Here is a 21,738-nt window from a genome sequence, read left to right as displayed (position 1 = left end):
CTCTCTTTTTTGAGAGTGGGCTCTCTGAGAGCAGTTTCCCTGCCTAGGAAAGCCAAGTATGGAAATACACACACTCCTGTTTTTATGTCTCTTAGTTGTTGATTCTGAGGCTCTGAAACTCCTGGGGGCAAGGAGGGAAGGGAAAGGGAAGAGAGATCAAGTAGGTCATTGCACTTCCCGCCTTTTTCCAGTGTAAAGATAACACTTTTGAGATAGATAAGTCACCTTCCTCCTCTCTTTTTTTCACATGCTTTTCTGTGGTAAGCCAAAAGGATTTTATCTCAGTATGACCAGGAGGAAAGACAACCTTCAAGATAGCAAATAGACTGCAATGACAAGTATGTTAGGGATAGTCTGTTCAAATAAAACTAGTGGATACAATAAGCAGACCTACAAACGCAGTGTTGGAAACGCCTCAGGAGATCATCTAGTCTCCTTTTCCAGGGCAAAATAATTGTGCCTGTGTCATATATGTTGTAGGATTTAGATGGATGAAATACTTGTCTAAGATGAAAATCTAATACTGAAACAAAAACAACTTTATATAGTAAGTTTTTATTCATATTTTATTTTCTTCCATATGATAGTATTGCTGTTGTCATGTTACTTCCTGAGTTTATGATTCAGAATCGTTTACCATTGCAAGATATAATAATATTTTATGCTTCTTGGGTTTTTTGTTTTGTTTTTCATTTAATTTGCGTGGATTATTTGCCTTTGGTAAGCTAAATCTCTCTCTTTTCTAGGTGCCAGAATTGCTGAATATTCACAGCTCTATGACCAGGTTGTCTTTAGGGAAAGCCCGAAGATCCAAAAGGAAACCTGCTGCAGTCCTCAGGAGCCTTCAGCCTCAAGGTATTCCACACCCGTGGCTGCACCTGCTTCCCATTCCCAGTTAGGCAGTGAGTGCTCAAGAGCAGAGGATTGGCTTTTGCATTCTACGTACAGTAACGGAGAGCTGGCTGACTTTTCTCCATGGCCTGAAGAATCCCGAGGCCTGAAGACCAAGAGCTCATACACAGAATCTGCCACAAAAAGTAGTTCAAGGCAGTTGCCATCAGCTTGCTCAGTGCCATCCCTTCAAATTTCTAACCGTTTGCATGTCCCTGTGCAGAGGTGGAGTGCCATTATAAGCCAGCCTAATAAGGAAAATTTGCATCAAGATCACATCTATAACTCCCTCGGAAGAAGAGCAAGCAATATAAAACCCCAGACATACAGCAGGTCGCAGTCATCATCCTCTATTGTGGTCAGTAGATCTGGAGAATCAATCGTTTATCCTAACGAAATGGACAAGAAAAAGCTTCATTCAAATAGGAACTTCCGATTTGATAGCCATGAAGCATCAGATACTGCTCCAGGATGTACGGAACCTGACACGAGAAAGCAGATCCCTGAGAACTATTCAGATATGATTCTGCAGGACTCTCAGAAAGTCCTGAGAGTGAACAGGACCTCCCCTCTGACTGCCCAGGTGGCTACTCAGAACTACTTTTCTAATTTCAAAGACACCGAAGAAGAAGGGGATGATGATGACTATGTTGAAATCAAATCTGAAGATGAGGGATCTGACTTGGAGACTTACCAGAACCAGACAAGGAAATTGGATCCTAAATTAAGTAACACAGACGCCCCTTCTGAAACTCTCTGTAGCAAAACTGTGTCTTGTACTCCGGCGAAATCATCGAACAACAAACATGCACTTACACCCTATCTGACCGCATACAGCGATTCAGATAAACTGAATGACTACCTGTGGAGAGTACCGTCTCCCAATCAGCAGAATCTTGTCCAGTCCTTACGGGAAAAGTTTCAGTGTCTGAGTTCCAGTAGCTTTGCTTGACGCTTTCAGTAACTTCTAGTTGTAATGTCTTAACATGACAAAGTATATATTAATACAGTCAGTGCTGGCATCATGTATTTCAAAAATAGTACACGATCAGGCATTGTTTCAAAGTAATATTGTAAATAGATGCAAAATGTCTCTCTTTTTTATGGTTTAAAGTCCTGAACGTTGAAACGGTTTTGGTGCACTGCCTGGTGTCGCTGTAATGCAGGTGGACTTCTATCTCATGTTTAACCTTTGCATCTCTTCCTGTTTTTCTCCACAGCTCAGTTTTTTTGTTAGGTGCAATATTGCATTTGATGCTTCAGTTGTGTTACCGTGTGGAAACTTTAGTATCAGGGCTTAGTTGGTGATCGTCTCTGTGCCCAAAATACCCATGTGATTACTCTGGTTGTGTAGGAGAGTATTTAACGGAGTAGCTGTTCCTAAGACTGTGGGTTTCTAAGCACGATTCTGGTAATCGCACCAGTGTGCTGAGTGTGCAGGCGTACATACATTTTGCACGTTACCTTCTGGTAATTCGATTCCAAGTCTGCGGGACCAATGCATGTGATACATTACCTTAGGCTTCTTAAGTTTTAAACAAAATCTAGGCCTAGCGCTTGTGAAAGGTGCCAGGCTGGTAGCTCCAGATCTGAAGCCTCTTTTCCTTTATGTAATTGTGTAGCAGACAGAGGCTGTGGTAGCTTTTTCTATGTGAATTTGTCAATGTGATACAGTCCTTGTCCAGAGGATGTCAGGGGAGTAGCAGGGGAGCCCTGCTGCTGGTGAAAATGGCTAGACCCAAGTGCTGGTTTTGCACCTCCTTTGGTTGTGACATGCAGAAAACTTGTGTATCTGTAACACCGAGCCCAGCATTAAAAAAAAAAAAAAAAAAAAAAAAAAAAAAAAAAAAGGATGTGCCAAGTAATTGTAACTTGTATGCGGTGGTATTTGTTCAAATTTCAAAGTCGGTAACACGGGCAGAGAGTGAGACTTGGCCAGATAGTTGGGTGAAACATTAATCCTGCTGCATGCTTGGCCAGTAGGGTGTTTCAGTGACAGTGCATGTAATGCAGCCTCTGGGGAAGGCAGTTTCTATCTCCCATTCAGGAACAGAGCCTTCCCAGCACAGAGACAAAATCTGCATTAATCTGCATTTTCTAAACCAGCCAGGGCGGAGTCTTACCCTATCTGTATACAGTAAAATAGCTAGAGATCAGAATACATTCCATTCTTCTGCAAGTGGTATGTGCAGGAAATGCTCCCTTTTACAATGAGAGCAGACTTTGTAGTATGAAGCATTTACTTCCTTTTGTTGTCTTTGTTGCACAGCTTTGGGTTTTGTTACTTGAAAACATTTTACCTAAATGAAAGCCTAAATATGTCTACTGCTTAGCCTTTGGTCATCTTGTGTGACTGGCTTTTTGGTGCTTAAATCCTTCCGATGAGGCATATATAAAGCCAGTACTGAGTTAAACATATCCCTAAATACGTTTAAGTGAAGTACTGTTTTTAGTAATAATGCATATTACTCCTCTAAGATTAGTGTTGTACTTCCAGAACTGCCAACTATTTGCAACATCAGTTATGAGGAAAACCTGAAGTTATCAATCTACAGTCACTTATTTAGATTAAGATTTAAGGACATGAATTTGTTGGAATGGGTTATCTACTGCACCTATCTTGCATTGGCTAGGAAATTTTGTTTTGAGGTCAGTTTGTCACTGTACTTATTAGCCTGTGTGGCCTGACCCTGATACTTGTTAGAGTCAGCACATCCACTGCAATAGGACCCACCTCTAGTCAAATACAACGAGGAAATAATGCTGTACATATTTAAGACGCCGAGATTTAGTGGAGACCATATTTATTTAATAGCGCTTGTAAAGTATTGTAAATACAAATAGAACCTGTGCTTGACCCGCGCGCGATCTAGATTTGGTTGGAGAATCCCGTTTAACTTGCATCTCGCGCCATCGGTGTCGAGAGAAAAGAGGAGGAAAGGAAAAAAATAAAAAGGGAGCCCTATTAGCGTGTAACTTCTCCCAGGGGACCATTTCATACTCTTTTTAATAAATTTTGAGTACGCAAAGGAGTTGATTTTATTATCTCGTTTATTTCTTGCCCGCAGCGCGGGCTTTTCGTGCCGAGAGGGGGGTGAGCGCGGGGCCGCGCCGGGGGCGGGAGGCGGCGCGGGCGGCGGCTGCGCGGCCAGCGCCGCCCATCCCCGTGGCCCCGAGCCTCGGAGCGGCGGCGGAGGATGCGGGCGGCGGCGGCGGCGCTGCGCGGGCGCTGCGCGGCGGCGCTGTTGGCGCCGGGGGCCCGCGGGCTGCGCGCGGAGCGGCGCGGGGAGGCCGCGGCGGCCGCCCGGTAAGCGGCACCGCGGGGGCGGCGGGAGGTGCGCGGGGCGCGGGCGGGCCGGACCCGCCGCCTCCTTCCTTGCAGCCCGCGTGTTCGCACTTTTTTTTTTTTTTTTTCTTTTTGTCGTTGCTGTTTTTATTTTTCTCCTGCCCTGGGCTCTGTGGGTGTTTCCCGCCAGTGCGCGGCGCTACTCTTAAGGGTGTCCCCTACAATATATATATCTAAATATACATATACCTTGCCGTGGCTGGCAGGGGTTTTGGGGGGGTATCAGTGTCTGCGTCTTTGTTGGAGGGCCGCGGAAAGGGGAACAAAGAGGGCCGCGGCGGGGCAGGTGAGGCTGGGCGCGGGAATGGCGCTGGGAAGCCTGGCTGCTTTTCGCGGTTCCCCCCTTTAAACTACACGCTGTCCGCCGCGATGTTGACCTGCATTGGCCTTTCACTTCTGCAAAGCGATAAAGCAGCAGAAACTCTGTCTGCTCGTCCTCTTCCCGGCTATTTTTGCCCACTGGTGTAGAGGGGACGGCAACTAGTCACCTTTTGGGGGGGGCTTCCACGTGTGGAGGTAGCGAGTTAGTGCTCCTGAGTTCCCTGCTCTTCGAAGAGCCGACAACTACTCTTCCAGAAAGCTTTCCAGAAAATATTCCCAGAACCTGGTGTCTGCCACTGGTTTTTCCGAGAAGCGGCACCGCAGACAGAGCTGCCTCTGTCTCCCTGCTGCCCACAGCCCTGAATAGCAGCCTTCAAAGTGGCAGTTTTACCTTGGCTAGCTCCAGGATGTCTGGATACACTGCAGTGGCCTTACGAATAATGGCGTTTAAGTGGAAAAAAAAAAAAAAAAACAAAACTGCTTCTGTCTCTGCATGGGCTGTGTTTTAGAGACAACGTATCTGGCCAAACAGAGCTCTGGGCCCCGCAGGGGTGATTTTGTGCTGAACTTTGCACTGCGGAGCTGGACAAGCCTTGTCGTGAAGTAATTCAGGCTAGCAAGAAAGTTTTGGGCATGTTGGAGCAGTGGTAGCCATAGTTATAAAACAAAGATGGTTTTGGTCTGCCGCTTGAGTTTTTCTGTGTCTGACTGCCAGGCACCACCCTGCAAAGCTTATATGTAGTTATGTTCCTAAGCATGAATTCAATGTTGCTAACTAGCCTTGGTGTCTACTGACTCATGGTTTTGATCCCTTTTTTTTTGGTAAAAGACATGCCTGTGTTATTACTGTGTTGCAGCAAAATCACTGAGAATGCAAAAAAAGCCTTGGCCTCATTGAAGAGAGAAAACCCTCGGCTTGAGCCAACACTAGCCATTATTCAGGTAAAGTATAGCTGGATTTCAGCTGCTGTAAGAGATCACTTTGCAGGACTGCCTTTGTGTTTGAAACTTGTAAACCCATGAAGCAGAAAGTACTTTTATTCAAGCGCAACAGTCGGAGGAGGTAATCCCGTCAGTGCAGTCTGAGGAAGAAATCTCAGGATCTTTCCTCTCTAGACCTATTCTCTAGGCCTGAGGCATCTGCAGCAAACTTCAGACCCTGAAAAAGGGAGCGCTAGAAAGAAGGTAACAATTTACCCCTTCCTCCTCTTTCAAACACACCTTTCTCCTTTGTTAGCATCAATTGCCTTTTCTCTCAGATTGGTCGATTGCTATAATCAAGTTAAAACTCCATCTGTCTTTTTTTTTTTTTTTTTTTTTTCCCTCTCCTGAGAAGGGAGTTTATGTCTGCAAACCTGGCCTTCTCTTTGCTCCCTCCATCCTGAAATTATATTAGTAGGATTAATACAGGGTGTTCCATCCTTCTGCAAGCATCTTTTTCTTTCCTTAGATTGCTGTAGCTTACAACTGTATTTCTGCTATTCTAATCAAAGGAGAAATGTACTGAAAGTTCCCAGTGAGCTCAAAAGGGTCAATGTGCAATAAATGCCCTGGGTGAGAAATGCTGTCAGTGTCTTAAGCAGCAGCTTGTTAAGGTGGAACAATCTCTTTGGATAAGAGAGGCTTGTTTTGCTGCTATTTTCATTGGAATTGCTGTCTTTGAAATATGCAAACAAACTTGTAGGTGAGGATTGCTTTCCTTATAAAGCTGGGAATTGTTTCACTTCAGGTTTCATACGGCTTCAAGGCAAGAAACTGGGGTTGTCTGTCAGTTTGTTCAGAGTGAACCCAGACCTATGCAGGCAGAGATGTTCTTGCATTTCGCAGGGCTGTCTCACTGGCCTTGAATCAGGGCGTACTGCATCTTTGACTCAGTAGCTTTTAATTTTAAAACCTGAGCTTGAAGACTTTAAAGCAGCCATAAATCTGAGGAGCAATGTGCTCACTCTATTTTAGTGGCTTTCTTGAGAGACAGAATGGGAAAGCTCTGCCATCTCTTACCTTCAGCCAGGGTAAAAAGGGAAAAGCCAGAGAAAAGCCATACTTTTCAGGTATCCATTTCAAATAACCCCCAAAGGCCGTAAATCTAAGAATAAAGCTGTAATCCTGTCCTCTCAGGTGACTCACTGTCTCTCGCTGCTATTTTGTCCCCGTCCAGTCTTGTCTCCATCCTGTTGAGCTGGATTAGAGAAGTGACCCACTTCTAAGTGCTGTGTGAGGAGGGGGAGGCTCCTCCTCATGTATATAATTTAAGATGTGTCTACATTAGCATTGCAGTTCGGATCAGGGGTGTGCTTTAAGTGAATGTCCCTGCTGTGTCCCCTTTTGCTCTCCATGGTTTGCATTATCTCTAATCCTGAGAACGTGGCTGCAGAACACATGAACCGGGTTTCTGCTGGACAGAGTTAACCCAGAGGATATTCACCAGCTGTCTAGCTCGAGGCTGCTTACAGGGTCTGAAGCAAAACCTGCTTAAAATGCATATTTCTTGCTACAAACAAGGCTTGGGTTAGCCTGTAGATGCTGTGGTGCTGTGCTGCTGGGCAGGGGGGCCAGAGCAGATCTCCACAGGGGCCCTGCATCCCGGAGGAGCAGGGGAAGGGCAGTGCTGCAGTCCCTCCTGCCGCTGGTGGGTGCAATGTACGGCCCTGCGGCACTACTGGGAATGTGGAGTTTCAGCCTGAACCTGCTCTGAGAACGGTTTTAGCTGTATTCTTTTACCCTCAAATGATCTGAGCCTGAGTTGCTGTTGTCACTGATGACCTGTATTGGTATGAGCTGGAGCTGCGCTGTGTTGGCTTCGCTCGTGTCCCCAGCGCAGCAGCCTGTCTGGCCCCCTGTCCCAGCGCCAAGTGGAGAGAGCAGGAAAAGTGCCCGGGATGCAGCTGCTGCTGGGTGTGGGAAGGTGAGGTGGACCCTAAGGGGGAACCAGGGAGTTGGACACTAAGACCTCCCCTACGGAAGCTGTGTGGTCAGTTGCTGTCCCTCTCACGGCACCCTCTCCCTTTTAAATGTTTTCCCAGTGTGAACTGTCTCAAAACATCTGGGATTAACAGGTTGGTGAGTTGAAACAAAATTGTTTAAATGACAGGAAGTTACTGACAATCTTTAGGGAAAGGGAAAAATATGTAGAATGAAAACTATGAACCCTTTTAAAATGAATTATTTCAGTCCTGGTGTCCAGAGTGGAAAACACTTATCTTTACTGTAATATATTTTAAAATGAAGTGTATTACTCATTTAGTTAAGAAGCAATGATGACGTTTTTATAAGTGAAGTCAAAATCTTACCCATCCAGTAAGGATGAGTTGCTGGGAGGTTTTTGGTTCTGGATACCAAATTCTCTGTTTTATTATTACAGTATATGAAAATATTTCAAAAGCCTTCTAAAATGCAAGAATTAGTAATCAAAAATCAAATGTAATAGATAATGCAATGCAAATCGTTGCAGGGACCATAGAGTAAGAGGTGGAGCTAGTCCTAGGTAAACCTGCCCACGACAAGTTTTCATTGCAGGGCAGGTGTCTGGTGGGTGGTACTTGGTAGGACTTGATAACTTGTCTTCCTTCTAAAACATAGAACTCACTGTTACATATGTGATGTGTGATTTGTATCATTTTTTAGTGGTGAGACAAGCCAGTGGTGTTAGACAGTATGTTAGACAATCTGCAGCAAATGCTTCCATTGGCTCTGTCTGTTTCTTGTTTGTTAGAAGGAGGTATGGAGAGCTGTATCTCCAGATAGACTAGCATCATTCTTAAATGGTGAACTTACACTAAGGAAATGCCCACTCTTATTATTTTTAAAAATCAGACACAGACTTGAACCAGGCACACCAAAATAAATTTGCCAGATGATTTTGTTTGTTTTTAATACTAGCAGAGTTAGTAGTGAGTAGATCCTCACTGCATATTTCTTAAATGGGCCTGTATCTTCGAGCACTTTATACATTTAAGTACAAATTTATTATTTTAAAATGTTTCTGTTTTGTTACCCTAAGGCACATAATGATCATTTGGTTGAAGAAGTAAACAAGAAGTTTGCTGAAGAGGTAAGCTTTTGCCCATACAGTTGTTGCCAGGGATGAGCTATTTGCCCTGATAATTTTAAGTGTTATTTTCTTTTGGCAGGTTGGCCTACGCGTTATTCACATCTGTCTCCCTGAAGGCAGCAGCAAAGATGAGGTAACAGCAGGCCCTGAAGTGCTCTTCCCTTCTGCTTTCGTTCTGAACTTAGATTCATTGCTTTTTTACTTTTAACTCATCTCTGCTAACTCAAATGAGGCTTGGGGCTTAGCTAAGTAGCGAGTATCATCTGCCTTTGACAAGCGAGGAATAAAGGGAATTACCGACTTGTCTGCTGTTTTTGAAGTGAGGGCCTGGGTGCGTTTTGCAGCAGAGGAGGTTTGGGGCTCCAGGCCTCCCCTCCGACACCCGATCTCCCACAGTTGCTCTGTGATCCTGTGGCTATTTGTGGACCTCTTGGTCCTGTGCCAGGGTTTTTTCTTGGAAATCAGAGCAGAACTGTTTCTTCTTGGAAATACTTTGCCTATTTATTGAACATATAGCGTTTAAAATGTGTATTAGAAATTACTTTCCCTTCCCTCCCCAGCAAAAGGCCAGAGAGCTAAATTCTAACGTTGTTAAACACATTAAGTTAGTCATAGTTGTAAGTTTTTTAAGTGCAGAGATAATGGAAAACTGAATTATTTTCCCAGGAAACAGGAATAAGATTTCTTTAAATAAAGCCTTAGGTTCATACTTCATATGAACTTTTTCTTTTAATAGATGTGTAGGACCCACAGCATCCATACTTTTAAATGGAATATAGACATTTTCTGTTGTGACATATGCATTCATTCTTGCTTCTGACTGGGATCTGTACAAGCCCTATGACTATCAAGTGGTCTCTTACAGCCAAAAGCTCAGGGAGAGTTTTTATGCATTTTAACAGAAATAATAATAACTAAGATTAGGAACTCAGTAAAACCACTAATAGAAGTTCTGTTGTGTTGTCACTTCTGTGTTCCCGTAATACTTTTCTCCAACTAAAACATAAAACAAAAAGACCGATGATTTGGGCTGCCTTCCTATGGTCCCATAGATGAACTGTGTTAAAGGAGAGCTATTTAATGTATAATTTAGTGGATGGAAGTGAATATAAAATGATATTGCCATGGGTTGCATATTAGAAAGTTTGGGGATTGTTTGGAGGTTAGCTGTTATTTCAAATTAAATCTAAAAGCTCATTAAAGGAAAGAAATATATATATATATATATATGGGCAAAATTAAGAAAGGAAGATTGTATTGACTTTTATTAGGATTATCAGCAACACTGCAAGTTTAATCCTTTTCATAAGAAGATTTGAAGCTTCTCTCTACTTTCTCTGCTGAGAGGAGGGTGACCAGTGTCTCAAAGCCAGCTTGTGATAGAATGAATCTCTGATCAACTAACATGACCTTATCAAGTCAAAGGATAGGTTGGAAGAGTTGAAATTTCCATTTCAGCATCCCTGTGTGTACATACTCTGTGTTAATAACATGCAGATTACTATGTCTTCTTTAATATTTATATACGTACTATGTATATTTAATATATATAAAAAAAATATATATGGGGGGCTTTTTGTATATATTTCAAAAGTCAGCAAACTAGGGGATATCTATGTGCTGGTGATACGCTGATACAGTCTTCAATAACAGCAGCATAGTATGTTCCCTTATTCCAACATTGCAGACACTAATTCCTACCAAATTCGCACACTGTAATGTTGACTGAATAGGAGGTGTTTGTGTTTGGGCAATATAGTTCCCAGTTACACAGAATAGTTTACATGCAAAACATTGTGTGGAGGCATGAGCTATGGGGAAAACCTTGTATATTTGCTTTCTTTTGGATACTAACCTAATTAAATTATACAGCTCTGTGTTGATTTTTCTTTCTAGTTTGCAGCACAATCATTTTAGTTACCTAATGGAGAAACACTTCTCATTTGAGAAAACTTCAGTGTCTTTTATTCCGTTATATCTTCCCCAACAACTGCAAAATGGGCATATGTCAGTATGGATCAGTATTGTAATTTAGATATGAAGCAATCAGGGGTAGGTAGTGGGGTCTGGGACGTTGAGTGTGACCAATCAGAAAATGTTTTAAGTCAGAACTTGCACTGAATCAGTACCTGCAATTCACAAACACTTGTGCAATGCTTTTTTAAAATAATAATTCTTCCTAAGTTGGCTCTCGATTCTTAGGAGCTGAAGGATAATCAGTAAAAGTATATACTGTTTAAAAAAGATGAATTTTTCTTCCTCCTTTTCATATAGTTGTTCTTATGACAACTTTATCCATGTTCTGTTAATGCTAATGCATACTAACATCGCCTCATCCGTGCTTGGGAAAATTTAAGTGTTGGCTTTGCAATAAGTTTATTATATAATAAATTATATGACAGAGTAGCTTAATTTGATAGGCCAAGGGAATATAAAACAGGGCAAACAGGTTATTCCTTCTTCAGATAAAAGCTGCAATAATAATATGGAAGGGAGGCAAAAGCGGCCATGAGTTAATTATAAAAAATAAGTTGCATCCCTCTTGAATTAGGCTGTGTGGAGTGAATTATCATATAAATACACTTTTGCCCTGTGTATTTTTAACTCCACCATGTTTCTGAGTTGAATTCTATTTTCAATTCAATCTTTATATTTCAACATTATGCAAAATTAAGTGTAGTTTTGGCTGTCTTGTTTTGAAGACGCACTTCCAGTAAAATATGTGCTAGACTAAAATGATGTAAATTGTTAGGACTGGTTCAATGCAACAACTATATTTTGTGGTCTCTGTGACACGCTGGACTGACTAAATATGCAGACTGTGTTTGAATGAACTGGGAAAAGCAAGAGTAGTTAGAGGCGGACTGTTGAGAGGATGCTGGCTCATCAGCTGTCAGAGTGAAGCTGGACTATTGGGTGAGCTTCTTGCATATAGGTGAAGGTCCTTCTCATAGACAAAGACTTTTCCTACAACAGTGTTCAGAACTTGTCCACTTCTTCCTCCTTAACACTGCAGCTGTGCCCTAGTGTCTATTTCTGGAAAAATGAAAATGTGAGCAATGTGCTCATCAGAAAAATAGTCATCGGTTACTTCCACAGAAAAAACTTCCATAGAAAGCAGCTTGTTTTTATATTGTAGGATTCATCTTTTGTCTGTTATTCTATTTTTAAAAAACATTTTATTAATTTCCTAGGTTGTTGATGAAATCTTGAAACTTAATGAGGATCCTAATGTGCAGGGCCTTGCTCTTGACCTTCCAGAAAGCACATATAGCAGCAAGGTATCAAATGCTGTGAAACCAGAGAAGGATGTGGATGGGTAAGTGAAGCAGTAAGAAATAATATTAGCAGCAGCAAGGCTGATTGCTCCGTAAAATCAATTTTTCCCATTTGCTAATGGATTCTTTAGTTTACTGCATCTTGCTGTGTTAATGAGTGGTGATAAAGGAGGCTATTAAGCATATCAGAAGTCATTTTGACCATAATGATTTAAATCTTTGTGTACTGTATATCCAGAAAGCGGTCCTTTTAAAGAAATAACAAATGCTACTAATATACTTAAGATATTTCAGTACTTCAGTAATAAAAGTGGCAGTCACTCAAACATGGCTTCTGCAACTGGAATTGATGGAAAAGTTGCATGGATGATTTAAAATTGCTACAGCATTTGCTGCCAACGGGAGAGAGTGCTATAATAGTTTGGATCCATTAGCATGACTTTCCAATCAGTCTTGAGTTACACTACTGCCTGAGGAGTCCACTGACTTAATTTAGATGTCTGGGCTGCTATTTTGCTGCTCTTGCCCTTTTGCAGTTTTCTTGCTCTCAACTGCAGACCTCTGTCTATCATTTCTTTTTTTTCTGGTCAGAGTGGAATCTGAAAATCTTGCAAATGAGTTGACTTTCCATTATCCAGAGTCCTGGAGATTGGCAGAGAATGAAGAATTTAGGTAGTATCAGAGAATGCAGTGCAGAGACATCTGAATTCCCAGCAAGTCCAAAAGGACCTCTGGTTCCACTTTGCTGGTCTGATTCCACAGAAAGCGGCTTAGAAGTGTGTGGTTTCTTTTTTGTTTTGTTGTTGTTGTTGTTGTTTGTTTTGGCATCTGTGCTATGGCTAACCTACCACAAAGCATAGCATGTTGTTTGTATATTGTGTACTCATTTATTCTAACTCACATCCCCCTTCACTGGTATTTCTTGGGACTTGGTGTTTGTCTAAATTATGGGATGTTACAAATGAGTCACGGTACCTCACTGTTAAAGGATTTACTTTTATGAGGCATGTTTACTCTGTTGTTAAATGGATAATAGCTAATCACAAGAGTGATACTGAGGATTTGTATTGCACACTTTTAATTTCCAAGTTTTTCCATTGCAGATTATCTGATGTAAACCTAGGATGCTTGATACGTGGGGATGACTTTGGCTGCTTAGTTTCTCCTACTGCCTGTGCTGTGATGGAAGTTCTTGAAAATTTAGGTGAGACTATGTTTGATAATTCCAGGATTAGTGAAATCTTTTTTACTTGGTAATAGTTCTGACTATGAGACAAATATAATCTCGTTTTGTTTTGTGTCTTCTGTTTTGTTTTGTTTTCCCATCTTTAACATATTGTCTCCTTCTGGTAAAGAACCTCAGCAATATTTGAAGGGAATATTCTCAGAAACAGGTCTTACAGTTTTACAGTATTTGTAGATTGGGTAAGGACTACTTGCCATTGGCAGATTCAGTCTTACTGAAGTCACCTGAGCCATCTCTAGAAGCAAAAGTGGAGACTTCATGTGGCAGTTTTGATTAGTGTGAATATTTGAACAAATCCAGGTTTGCCTGTAAATAACTAATGGATGAATCTTTTGATTTGGGCTGTATTATGTAAATGCCAACATTGAAATGGCAAATGTAAACAAGTTTATAGCTATTGTAAATACAGTGCTAGTTTAAGGCAGTGTTTCAGAGAGAGTCTGTCTTGTGGTGATTCCGATTTGTTGAAACAGGGACTTATGTAACTGAGCTGTAAACATGTGGCAAAATGTACTTAGCTACAAATATGAATAAAAGATATGTGAAAACAAAATAAGTAGAAAACCGGAAAAGCCAGATCCAATTGCTTGAAGTCAAGAATGACCAGGACCTTAACCTCTAACTCTGTATTGCTTCATGGACTCTGAAAGAGTTGCCTTTAATGCTGTAGTTAACATGGTTGCTCAAGAGATGTCTTGCAGTGATTGTGTTCTTTCTATTGCCTTAAAAGAAAAAAAAAAAGAAAGAAATGGCTTAAGTGAAAAGAATGGAAGGAGGAAGGAAAGTTCAACTGAATGCTCCAAGTCTGGAATCGCTTTGGAGTTTGGTGCTACAGGGGGATATCAGTGACTTGCCTTGTATCACACAGATGGGAAGAAAGTGCTGCTGGTGGGAGCCAGTGGGGTCCTGGGAGCCTCCTTGCAGTGCCTGCTGCACCGGAGAGGGGCGATGACCATGAGCTGCCACTGGGAAAGTCCTCAGCTCCAGAACAAGGTGAGCATGGTTTTCTGCCTTCCAAACACTCGGGGATCACCCAACATCTCTGGGTCTGGCTGGTGGATCTGTCTGCAAGTGTCATGCTGGTCCAGCTCACTGCCCTTCGCGAGGGGGTCCTCTGCACAGGTTGTCACTGTTTTGGTAACAGATGACACAACAGCCCCTGAGCTGGCCAGTGGCTAGGCTAAGTTAGGACCCTTTTTGCCCTTCTTGCTTGCTAAAAAATCATTGCTCAGGCAAACAGATATTCCTTATATTCTATACCAGAATACTCTATATGTAGCAGCAGCTGTGAACTTCTTCATTCTGCAGCTGTAGCTGTGTGAGAGAGAATTTCTGAAGTTTAAAGTGAACATCTTCAGATAACTCTTTTTCTTTCATTCAGTGCAAAAAAAAAGACTCCTGCTTTCTTCTTGTCTTCTCACATAGTGATCTTTATGAAGTTACCTATACTGAATTTGGGTTTTAACAAATTTTGCAAGTATATCTAGGGACAAAGGGACCTAGACCTTTTCTTTAGCCTTGGGGAAAAAAAAAAAAAAAGGGAAATGGATCCAGTGAAATTCATCAGATTTAATTTAATTATTAAATAAATGGGATTTAATGCTTCTCTAGAGGAGGTGCACATTATTTCAGGGGCTTCATTTCCAAATTGATGTGTGAGTGTAAGGTCCAATGAGTAAAATGTAACATTTGTTGTTATTGTATTTATGCCGCAAGGTGGCAGCCAAGTCAAAATCATTATGTCCAACTTTTCCGCTTTTGAATTCAAGAGCAGAATGAGGAAGTATATTTGCATTCATTTAAGCAGCTGTGATAGAAAGTTCTTTGGCAAGCTTGTGTTTTCACAGCTGCTGATGTTTTTGTTAGGCTTGTCTCGTTCCTGCGTTTTAAGTGACTGACAGCTCCTAGGAAACATGTGCTTCTCAGCGATGGAAGTACTGTAGACTTCATACTAGCTCTGTTCACTCTTTATTTCCCATGGCTTGTGTTCGTGCTTAATGGCCTGCTCTCTGCTAGGGGATCTGTGAGAAGAGTAGTCAGAGGTATTTTCACTGGTTCACAGCCCAAGATTCGGGCCTGGCCAGAGCTCGTTGCACTGTGCTGCCTATATACTGCAGAAAGATCTGTTTCCTTCCATCCAGATGCTTTCCCATAATCATGCCTTGCTTTTTGGCATTCCCCATAGCTTACCTCTCACAGCAGGTCACTGATGGGAAACAGAGTATGAGGCCTATGCAGGAAGGAGTTTTGAGGCTTTACACATCACTCTTCCAGAGTTCATTTTAACTTTTGGCAATGAAGGAGTTTCTGCTTTGTCTGGAGGGCTAATCAGCAGTGCTCTAGGGAAGCTTACCTTTCCCTTTCCTAGCTGCAAGCCTGGAGCACAGTGTCACCAAGAGCCCTAAAAGCCCTGATGGACTTGGCTGGATGCAGCTCTGCAAGGAAGAGCTCAGAGATAAAATCTAATGCACGCCCACAAGATTGCCCCCTACCATATTCCCAACAGTCAGAAAGCTAGCACAGATTTCTTACCAGGCAGCTAGGCACTGTTGTTAAGTAATGTGATTATAACCAATGATACAAATCTGCTTCTTCTTGTTAGCTTAAAACTCTAGTTTGTTTTGCTGAAATTAAGTAAAAACAGGTCAAAGGCCCACAAGATTTTGCCTAAGGTTTTCCTTTGAATTTCAAGTAAGCAAATATACTAGTCTAGGGAGAGGTTTTTCCAAGGCTTTTGAAAAAAAAACAGTTCACAATTTGGTTTTAGTGCATAACATGCTAACTTTCAACATGCTTGCGCTCCTAGTTTTTTGTTTCCTCTGGATGTGGCACGTCAGCAATAACATCCTGTGTTCTACTGTTTGGAGGTACAATCTATGTAGCATAATAACTTTACTTAACTGTATGAACATTTCATTGAGAGGCACTCGTTCAACAGTATATACAGTGAAAGAAAAAGGCAACTTAAGGCTGGTGAACCTTTTTTACTTTAATCTATTAGCCAGGCCCATTTGCACTGGAAGCACAAATCCCAAACTTAATGAAGTAATGCATTTTTGAAGCAGATGTGTTACCTTCGACTAGCTCTGTTGATTTGTGCTTTCTTTTAAAGGGTAGTGTAACAACAACTGTTTGCTATAAAAACTCCGCTGATTTAATGAGATGTGTAACACTAGACTTATAATTTCTTTGGATCAGGTTTTGTATTGCTGTGGACTTCTTACTGCATCCTTCAGTCATGCAGTTTTGCAAGAATGTTTTGAAAAATCTCAAGACACCAGTATGTTCTGGTTTGCTCTAGAAAAAGTTGAGCACTGTACAGGTAGCTTTGCCAACAAGCAGTAGAATATCACCTACCATCTGACTTTACACTTAACTAGTTGTGCTCTTTTAGAGCAGGTCTTTTGTGTTCTGTGTCAGTAAAAGGAAATAAAATAAATAATGGGACATTTTAATTTCCTCACTTTGACTCGCATGAATAACTGAGACACTTCACATGCTCTTTTTCCTCTCTGCTCTATATTTTGTTATGGTGAACAGATAACAAATGTTTCCTTTTGTTCCATTTTGGGATTCCTTCCCTTTAACTATTAAAAATAATCATAATTGTACAGCTGAGTCATGTCCCTTAACACTCTTAAGCTTCCTGGATTTTCAAATAAAATCACTAATGAGAGAAAGCAATATATTTCAGATGATTTTGGCACAGCTGTGCATAGTTGCCATGAAGAGATGCTGTGCTTTTTGCATCAATATGCGATGTTTTTAAAAATGGCATATGAAGAAAGCAGTAAAGACTTGGGTATTTAGGTGGGAATAGGTAGTCACAGTTAATAAATGTCTCAGGTAAAGTCACAGTTGAAGATTGGAAGCTATAATGTGCTTCGTCTTTTATTGTGTTAGAGTATCTTTGTAGTTTGAAAGATTATCAAATAGATTCAAATTAGCCAGTACAGATTACTGTCTTGCCAAAACATGAATACCTATGAAGAAATCAACAGTTGTCCTATGCATAGTCCATAAATGAACCTAGTTTAGCAAAACTTCTATACAGTTTTCTTAAGAGAACTAAAAGTTGGTCTATTTAACCATAAATAGGGATGGAAAACTTGTTTGTGAAAGACCAGTTGAAAAGTGCAATGGTTGTTAAGCTCAAGCGAGTGACTTGAGAAGGTGGGGAGGGTCTTTTCCAGATTTGATAACAATCTCTTTTGGCCTCAGTATGCTCTTCCCTAAAGTCCACCCTTAAGTTTCAGTCTATTAGGCATGTTTTAATCATTTACTGTCCTCTTTTTGCTCTCTTGGTGCTAACAGAAGAGTCCATTTAATGTTGTTGGGCACAAGTAAATGTACAAGTATGTGAGAACAGCTGCTCAGGTCCCATTAAAAGAAAGGGGAGTCTGTGTGAGAATTTCTAATGATGATGCACAATGTTTTGTGTGCATCATATCTGCTCCTTTCGTTTTGAGTCTTGTGTCCCACCCTGTGAGCTTGAAGTGCCCTACGCCAAAGCACGAGCCTGCAGCAGAGATGCCCGGCAGAGACCTATGGGGAAGGAAGGGGTGGGAAAACACCAGGTCCCCAGGCAGTGCCTTGTGCTGCACCGTGTCACTGTGGCTGCTGAGGCCCAAACAGACCTCCCGAAGAAACTGCAAGTTGCCATTTTGGGCAAGACTAGGAGAACAGTGAATAGAGCATAATTTTATGGGATCATTGCAATTCCCCCACAATTCCCAGTATATAAAATGTTGTGTTTTTTTTTCGTGAACAGAGTTGTGAAAAATTTTGCATCAGTTGCTTGTTGCTCATCATATCTATTACATTTTAACTAGCCTAACTTCAGACCTAGAAAACCGAGAACATTTCAAAAACTAAATTATTTTGTCCTTTGATCATGTGTTTAAAAAAGGGTTTTGTAGCAGTCAGTTTTAACTATGGGGAAATGAAATATTTATGCAGCCCTTATGGCAAAACAGGTTTTCAATTATCTGGAATATACAGTTACTCTGTATCATCATCATTAAATGCTTGGCTTGAATATCGGTATTGTTGTTTTAACATTTGGTGTTCTGCCTTGGGAATGGGTGGTTCTTCTTAATCTGCTTCTACTTAAACCTTGCTGGAGAGGGTTGTATTTTGTTATGAGGTAAGGTTTCAGATTATTTATTGGCACGACTCTTCCCAACTGAAAAAATATTTATCGGTGAGAACGCCGAATTCTCCTCGAGTAGTAGCTTTGTCTTCCCCATGCTGCCTGTTGCGTTGAGGGTTGTTTGGTGTGACGCTGGTCGCTCCTTCCACCGGCGCGCATGGTGGGATGCGGCGGTTTTATCAACTTCACAGTGCATAATTGGTTACCCTGTGGCTGCGTGTTAGCGCCTGTCAGGATCGTCTCAGCCTGTTGGCTCTGATTGCCTGGAGCATCTGGTTTGGATCAGATGCATCCGCAGGCTGGGGACTGTGCGGGACGTTTGCTAGGGAGGTTGCATGTGATGATTTCATAGGTCTTTTCCATCTCTAGTGGCTGTGATTTATTTCTGATTTAGAAGGTAAGTCCTGCACAGGCCTCCAAGTGCTTGCTTTAAATTTTTATTTTTAAGTGTTTTGCAGGCAGTCAAAAGAGTAAGTTATGACCAAAAGGAAAAGGGTAAGGGGAACTTCTTGCAAGTGAAACCAAAATGCCCCAATGGAGATCATATAACTTTCAATCAAGGATTCCTGGCATTCTGTAAATACCTATTTTGCTTTCAGTAAACTCAACTAGCAAAGTGAAACAAGTTTGTGGAAATAATTTAAAAAAAAAAAAAACTTCTGCTGAAAAAACTGTTATTCATACTTTATTGATTCTCCGGTATTTTTTGCTTATACTTGCTTATAGCAGGTGACAATTTTATCTTTTTCTTTTTTCCTCTATATTTTTGGAAAACAACAGAGCAATTATAGGGCAAGGTTCTGTGATGAGTCTATCTTCATCCCAGAGGATACTACTCTATGTCACCTGATACAACTTTATTCCTATGGGAAGCAGAACAAGGCAAAGATGAGAAGAAAGGTCCAGCGTGTTTTTTTTGTTTTTTTTTTTTTCCTCATGTATTTATGCACATGTATGATTAGCCATCCAAAATGGTGTTAATGCTGGCTACACAAATGATTGTGTTAGGCTGCTAAGAGCATTTTCAATATTACAACTGGTAGTCAGAGATGAGTATTTGGTCAGGTCAGTTGCTCTGGCATTACAGTTTTTTATGACAGAATTAATCCAATGTATGTTGGCTGAACATTTCTCAGAATTATTACTTGTTGCATACAGCTCTCAACTGAATCATGGTTTTATGATGTTAAGCGCTCTATGAAATTATTAGTCTTTCTCCCAAGGGCTTTGCATGGGATGATATACCTAACTTTCAATATATGAATTATAACTGCTAGAATATGAATCATTTTTTGTTAGGGGAAAGTCTAGACTCATATAACTGAAGATAATCACTGGTTTTCTCTGTTTGTTCATAACACAGTGAACAAACAGTGGCTGCCTGCTGTTGCTGGGGAAAGTGTGACTTCAGCTAAGTACTTTTGGTACACAAATCACTGCAGCATCTTGTCCAAAGTTGCTTGCAAGTTCCTCAGGATAAAGAGGAATATACCTAACAGCAGCCAAGTATTACTTATGTAGCCTTCTAGGAGTGGCGTGGAAGGTTGTGTTTGCACTGGGGCACTGGAGTCTAGATTAGTTGGTTAAGATTGAACGACTGTTTGCACTGTCCATTTGCAGGCAATCGTAGGAGGGTTACAGGGACTTCTGCCTGAACCAGCTTGTAGCATCAGTCATTTGTCAAGTGAGCAGACCTTCTCCCCCACTTTTGGCTTTGTTTCCACATGTTAGTCTCCAAAGGAGGGTTAGACCATCCCCGTGTCCTCTAAGGAGAAGACAGAGCTTTCTTAGCTCTCTGCCATTTCCACCACAATTATGTTCTTCTCTCCTCCTTGATGCTCAACTGTGCCAAAAACTGCTCTGCTCATGGAATTTCTAGCTGTTATTTCTTGGCAGGAATCTTGGGCAGGATTGCGTCAGAGCACTTTTGGCCAAAAAAGAAGCTGGAACAGTTGTCAGTCACAAATCAATTCATAGAGAGGTTTGCAGAGTTTGTGACACTTCACATTATGTGTTTCAAAATATTTCCAAAATTACTGTATCTCTGGAATAATTTTTATGTTCAGGCTTAAGATAGTGCTGTGCCAAAATATTTCCTTTTTTAGTGCTTCTTTATATGTCTGCTTCTCATGAGAGCTTTCCCATATCTCCTGTTAATTCCAATAATTGTTACACAGCCTTGATTGAGAATAGAGAGGAAGGGAAAACACCTATGTCTTTGATTATGAGATTTTTTTTTTAATTAACAGCATTAAGCAGTAAACAGGAATTGACATGGGGGAAAAAATAAAAAGGTTCATTGGCGCTAAAGGAATCTATGTTTGCAGATTAGATCATCTTGCATTGCCAAGTGAGCTGGCCTGCTTTTCTACTTTAGGAAGATCTGACTATAATCTTCATAACTCTCTATTTACTGTCAACCCTTCTTTTTCTTAAATTTCTCCAGATTGCCCTTTAGGACAGTGCTTTGGGTAATGACAAGGCTTTTTCTTTGAAAATATGTAATCTCCATTATATTTTATTGTGCTTACTGACCCCACTCACCCAATTTAATGATTTCTTTCCCTGACTTAATTGCAGTGCAACTGTTCTTCAGCTGAGCCCTCAGTTTAGATTTTTTCTTTTGCCTGCAAATGCTTACCTCAAAGGACCATTATTTCATAAATCTAATATAAATTGTGTATTCTTGACTATTTCTAATTTAAAAATGTCTTTTTTTCTTTGGCTGCTGATAGCTTCACCAGGCAGATGTGGTGGTAGTTGGCAGTACAAAACCTGAAGAAATTCCAGTCAGCTGGATAAAGCCTGGAGCCCTTGTTATCAATTGCTCTCGTGACTTTCACTCAGGTAAGAGGAGCTTAAATTGAATAGTTCTTGAAAGTAGCGTGTGATGAGTCTTTGAAATAAGTGTATAACATGTTGAGGACAACAAAATGTGATTAAAAGCTGTGTATTTGGGAGAGGGCCTTTTAAAGTGGTGTAGGTGTATGAGGGCTATATACGTGTGTCTTTAATATAAAAATAGGAAAAATATGTCGGGTAAGGGAAGAAGCACTAGAACAGATTCATCATATCAGGATTATATTTAATAAGCCATGATCCTGTGGATTCTGAGAATTCAGAGGAAAGGCTTTTGGATAAGCAGATATACAGTTACTTCAGCTTATTGTCTTGTGACTTCTGTGGCTTCAACCTAGAGGAAGGGGGAAAAAGAAAGAGGGCAAAAATGTTGACTGTGGTGAGCTGCAAAGCTGTATTTAGAGATGTGTATGGGATGAATTAGAAAAATCACGAAGTCAAGTACAGACAGAGTGTCTTCTAGGGCAGCTACTCCTATGAAAAGAATCTTTTTCCCCCGCTCTCCCATTAAACATAACTTAGTACTGTTTTGTGAGGAGGTATGTGTTCATTAATTTCTCATCTGAAAAATGCTCGGTATTCTGTTTGGGACAG

The 21,738-nt window shown here is 41.1% G+C and overlaps 2 protein-coding genes across 2 annotated transcripts in view; both read left to right on the top strand.

Moving 5' to 3' along the window:
• The window catches only part of PLEKHG1 (pleckstrin homology and RhoGEF domain containing G1), a 123,420-nt gene extending 121,520 nt beyond the window's left edge, over positions 1–1,900 (top strand). Inside the window, exon 19 of the mRNA XM_088537060.1 lies at positions 747–1,900. Within this exon, the coding sequence (XP_088393186.1) occupies positions 747–1,843 (1,097 nt within the window). The 3' untranslated portion in view covers positions 1,844–1,900. The remainder of the gene's footprint in view (positions 1–746) is intronic.
• A 2,188-nt stretch (positions 1,901–4,088) lies between these two features.
• Positions 4,089–21,738, top strand: part of MTHFD1L (methylenetetrahydrofolate dehydrogenase (NADP+ dependent) 1 like) — a 137,680-nt gene continuing 120,030 nt past the window's right edge. The window contains exons 1-8 of the mRNA XM_088537067.1: positions 4,089–4,171; positions 5,416–5,500; positions 8,559–8,609; positions 8,689–8,742; positions 11,804–11,928; positions 12,991–13,091; positions 14,002–14,126; positions 21,021–21,132. Coding sequence (XP_088393193.1) covers positions 4,089–4,171; positions 5,416–5,500; positions 8,559–8,609; positions 8,689–8,742; positions 11,804–11,928; positions 12,991–13,091; positions 14,002–14,126; positions 21,021–21,132 — 736 coding nt within the window. The remainder of the gene's footprint in view (positions 4,172–5,415; positions 5,501–8,558; positions 8,610–8,688; positions 8,743–11,803; positions 11,929–12,990; positions 13,092–14,001; positions 14,127–21,020; positions 21,133–21,738) is intronic.

Source organism: Tinamus guttatus, unplaced genomic scaffold (assembly GCF_059628265.1).
Source record: "Tinamus guttatus ecotype Peru unplaced genomic scaffold, ASM5962826v1 Tinamus_guttatus_pri_ptg000716l, whole genome shotgun sequence".
In the NCBI taxonomy this organism is placed as follows: domain Eukaryota; kingdom Metazoa; phylum Chordata; class Aves; order Tinamiformes; family Tinamidae; genus Tinamus; species Tinamus guttatus.
This window is presented reverse-complemented; position numbering and strand designations above follow the sequence as displayed.